Source organism: Berghia stephanieae, chromosome 9 (assembly GCF_034508935.2).
Source record: "Berghia stephanieae isolate SIO BIC M18660-M18661 chromosome 9, UCSD_Bste_1.3, whole genome shotgun sequence".
Classification (NCBI taxonomy): Eukaryota; Metazoa; Mollusca; class Gastropoda; order Nudibranchia; family Aeolidiidae; genus Berghia; species Berghia stephanieae.
In genome coordinates, this window is record NC_088368.1 from 20,431,067 (window position 1) to 20,436,066 (window position 5,000).

Sequence of the window (5,000 nt, forward strand, 5' to 3'; positions counted from 1 at the left end):
TTTTTTATGACACAGCATTGTGTTACTTATTAATATTAGTGTTTTTTATATATTCAACATTCTCACAGTAAAAATCTATCAATCAATGATTTCATTCAATTTTTATGCTTCCATAATTTCACAGCATCAAATGTTTGAATGGGGTCAGGAATCTTTAAAACGATAGAAGGTTCCCTTTCATTATTTATTATTTATTTATCTAACCGTTCTACTAAAAAAAAGTGAGCATTTATATAGAGCAACAAAAAGTGCTCAAAGCGCTTTATAAGAGGTTGTTACTTATTATATTAGTGTTTTTGATATATTCAACATTCTCACAGTCAATCTATCAATCAATCATTTCATTCAATTTTTGTGCGTCCATTTCACAGCATCAAATAAAAAGGATTGAAGGTTCTGTTTTATTATTTATTATTGGTTTGTCGAACCGTTCTACTAAAAAAAAGTGAGCATTTATATAGAGCAATATCCACTAAAAGTGCTCTAAGCGCTTTATAAGGGGTCCCTGAGTAACAGCAACACGTAACATGGCTATGTCGTCTAGTGTTATGACACTCGCTTTCGGATCGGAAGGTCCTGGGTTCGAGCCTCGCGCTCGGCGCATAGTTGAGTCCTTGGAAAAGGCTCTTTACTCACATTCTCTCACCGTACTCAGGTGTAAAATGAGTACCTGGCCGTTAACAGTGTTGTCTTTGTCCGAAAAATTGTAATATTGCCTAACAGGCGTCATGTCCCGTCCGACATATTAAATGTTGTTGTTGACCAGGGACCCCTTATAAAGCGCTTTGAGGACATTTAGTCGATATTGCGCTATATAAAGCCCAATTTTTCTTTAAAAAATTTTAACATGCAAAATGAGATATGACACCTGTCAGGCGATATTAGATTTATTTTCCGATAGACACAACGCTGTTACCGGTCGGGTTGTCATTTTATACCCGAGTACAGTTAGAGAATGTGAGTACAGAGTCTTTTCCAATGACTCAACAATGCGCCGAGCGAGGCTCGAACCCAGGAACTTCCGATCCGAAAGCGAGTGTCATACAACAAGACCACATAGCCGCGACGTGCACATAATGGCAGTTCTGATTCCCAAATGCAAGAAAAAAAAAATGAAATACGTTGGTTTTTGAAAGCTTAGCTTAAAAATAATAAAGGTTTCGTGTAGGAACAGAGAAATTTGATATTTAACTAAGTTTGAATTCATTTATTGATCTTCTATTTGTGTTGCAATCACAGCTGGTGCAAAATGCGCACTTCAACAGACTTGATATCACCCGGCATAAAGTAATAATAATAATAATAATAATAATAATAATAATAATAATAATAATAATAATAATAATAATAATAATAATAATAATAATAATAATAATAATAATAATAATACACGTGTTTAGATTTGTTAAGAAATATCCAACCGTTGGAGAGCAACAAATAATGTGATTGATGACCTGCTTGGATGAAAACCTGAATATTGATCGCTCCCATTATTATATCTAGTCATCTACTCCAGAGATTAAACCTCATAAAATCCCTAAAGACACCAAAGCAAACACACTTCTCATCTCATGCTTTCTATAGGGAGTAGATCATGATTTATTTGACATAAGGGGAGTCAAGATTTTGGAGTAAATTGCACATTATATGAATTTAATTACAAGAAAAAACTTCCCCTCCTCTCTCTCTCTCTCTCTCTCTCTCTCTCTCTCTCTCTCTCTCTCTCTCTCTCTCTCTATCACTTACTCTCCCTCTTCCACAGGAAAAGTGTCCATCAAATTTAACAGAATGGGACATTCGAAGAACGCCTCACGTGCCTAAAAATAACCAGAACTGCTTTGACACTAACTCTGTGTCTAAGGTAAACACTTCAACTTTTTTTTTTGAGCATTTGTATAGCGCGATATCCACTAAACGGATTTTTATTGATTAATTTATTTGTAATTCTCAAAATATTATGGCTTTTATCAGGATTGCATTATGATTATATTTTTCCACTCCTTTTCTTATTGTTACAAAACAACAAGGCATTTTTGCAAAGTTTTATTATAGTTTCTCAGTGTGTATTTTTGACTATACAAGAAACCTTTATCTGCGAATAATCTTGACTTTGTTTGTATCTGTGATGCCAAATGTTTATTTATATCGTTAATGTAAATTAGAAAAAATATTAATACTCCCAAAACTGGTATTAAGGTACCTAAGATCCTACCGACATTTCATTCGACTGTTCTATTTATTATTACTGTTTGGGTCCTTTAAGAAAAAGAAATGAATCAAACGGAAAGAGTGCTTGCCCTAAAATTCCAAACCTTTAAGTTTTATGAATGGTCCTTGGGATCTACTTTATCAACAACAGCTGTAGAAAATTCAAAAGTATTGAATCGATTTGGCCTTTGGTGTTAAACCAGGTCAATAGCGTACTGGGGAAAGACACTGAACAAGTGTGTATGAAAGGTGCCAGACATAGCAAGAAAGAAAAATACAAGTAAAAAACTGTCCCCAAAAAATCAGTCTCTATTGACTGTGGATCGAACCTCAGCCCTTCTGATTACCGGTCAGATGTGCTACCATTACACCACAAAGGCTCCCGATAGTTGGGATAATTTTAATACCTATGAAATTCTTCCCAAAGCGAGACTCATTGTTTAGGATGTTTTTTTTTTCTTGTATTTTTCTTTCTTGCTTTGCCTGGTACCTTTCATGCACACTTGTTCAGATGTTTATCGTACACCGGTGCCCGCTCCCGAGTTTCTTAAAATGGAAAGACACATATTTCAAAATTTGGCCTGAAAACTCGTCCTTCAAATTATATCGATCGATTTCAATGACCCTCGTCTTGGCAAACAATCCCAAACCTGGGACGTTAATTTTTCTGGCCAATTTTTAAAAATACGTAACTTTCCAGAGTATAGTGAACTATTTGAACGATTTCTACAGCTGATGGTTGGTATCGCCTGATTCCAACATCTAGAGGTGCCTAAACGAGTCTCTCTCTCTCTCTCTCTCTCTCTCTCTCTTTCTCTCTCTCTCCCCCTCTCTCTCTTTCTCTCTCTCTCTCTCCCCTCTCTCTCTCTTTCTCTCCCTCTCTCTCTCACACATCAACACAAAAACACACACATATTTTTACCTATAATGTTTTATGCCAATGTAATATATTTCCTTTTCTTCTTTACCTGATGAAAGCCAAAGAGTCATTTTTACTCCCTTTATTTTACTATACTTGTTATCGACTGTACTTCAGTTTCTTTTCCTTTATGTCTAAAGCCATGCTGGATGGTTTACAGTTATTTTTAGCATATTCTAAAAGTCCATGACATTACTGTACATTATACACTGTAGCATTTTACAATTGAGTGAGGCTTTCAGCTTTTCATTTATCTTACTTATAAAAAATAGTAAGATTTTACCTTGAGAAAGTGACTCAAGACTCACTCACTCACTCAATCCTCTCCGGGCCTGCTGGCACTTGAGGCGATGCAAGGGATATCCACCTGGTCCTGTCAGCAGCTATATTTGGGGCCATCTCGAGGAACAGACCTCGCTCTGGCTCTCAAGTCCTCATTTGAGATTGTGTTTGGCCAGAATATCTTGAAGATTCGTCGCAAACATTTGTTTTGGAATACTTCAAGTTTCTGGATGATACTCTCTGTGATCTTCCAACATTCTGATCCATAGAGAAAAACGCCCAAGACATTACTTTCAAAAATCTTTATTTTAGTGGTGGAATATAATCCCGCTGCTCTTCAAATTTGTTTGAGGGAAGTGATTGTCCTCAAGGCTATGTGCACTTATTTGCAGTCTGATTACCCACTTCCTTATGAGTTCATTGTTGTAATGGAAATCTTTAAAAATGGACGCAAAATATTGTCCATTACAGCAATGTTAAACTAGGCCTATAAGTGATTTCAGATATCAGACCTGCGTATATATAAACGTCACTTCAAGAGTAATGAAATTTATTGCAAGCATGTCATTTGCAACAATTAAAGAAAAATTTCACCTGGGCCTGTCGTTTTATGTTTATATAGATAGTTCGAAGATGACGTCACTCAGGTCTTTGTTGATGTTTTTTGCCATTCGCGTTTATGAGTAATACTCACTAAACTGTATTATCCAGACTATAAACGTTCATGGATACACACAGTTTTGTGTGTTGGTCCGTTATACTTCCGGATGGCAATGTTATGGGCTTCTTAGCCAAGCGCATACTCTCTACAGGTTTACTAGAGGTTTCAAAAGTTTGTTTTGTTGCATTTTGACTATCCAGAGGACTGCATCTACTCGTATTTGTAAGTAAACAGGGGGGCTTTCAAATAATTAAAAACAGTTTAAAAAACCTTGAGATTTTATATAGTACAGTATCCACTACACGTGCTCAAAACGCTTTACAAGGGATCCCTAGCCAACAGCAACACTTAAATGTAGGATGAGACATTACGCCTATTAGGCGATAATACATTCTCTTCGGACAGAGACAATGCTGTTAACGGCCAGATACTCATTTTACACCTGAGTACGGTGAGAGAATGTGAGTAGAGAGCCTTTTTCAAGGACTCAACTATGCGCCGCGCAGAGCAGGATTCGAACCCAGAACATTCTGCTCGGAAAGTAAGTGTGATACCACTAGACCACAGCCGCACACTGAAAGGCCGTAAAGAGATATGAGGGCAAGAGCAGAGCTGTTTCTTCTGGTTTTAGCTTTTGGTTCCCAATATAATCAGCATTTCAAGCTATTATATAAACCATACACATTGTATTCATATTTGTTGTTTTTATCTCCAGGTTGATATACGGGCATTTTTGGCAATGTATTCATTTCGCCCAGCTGACTTTTTTTACGTGGGGAACACGTTCTACTTGCCTAGTTACTCATTGCCGTTTGGACTTATTTTAATATCTGCCACTATCCCGAACATTGACAACAATGGGACAATGGCAAGGAAAATTGATGTGAGTTAAATCAAATTTTCATTTTGTTCCACACACACACACACGCG

The 5,000-nt window shown here is 36.6% G+C and overlaps 1 protein-coding gene across 1 annotated transcript in view; it reads left to right on the forward strand.

Moving 5' to 3' along the window:
• Positions 1–5,000, forward strand: part of LOC144979163 (uncharacterized) — a 91,652-nt gene that overhangs the window by 3,518 nt on the left and 83,134 nt on the right. The window contains exons 4-5 of the mRNA XM_078925770.1: positions 1,763–1,861; positions 4,786–4,953. Coding sequence (XP_078781896.1) covers positions 1,763–1,861; positions 4,786–4,953 — 267 coding nt within the window. The remainder of the gene's footprint in view (positions 1–1,762; positions 1,862–4,785; positions 4,954–5,000) is intronic.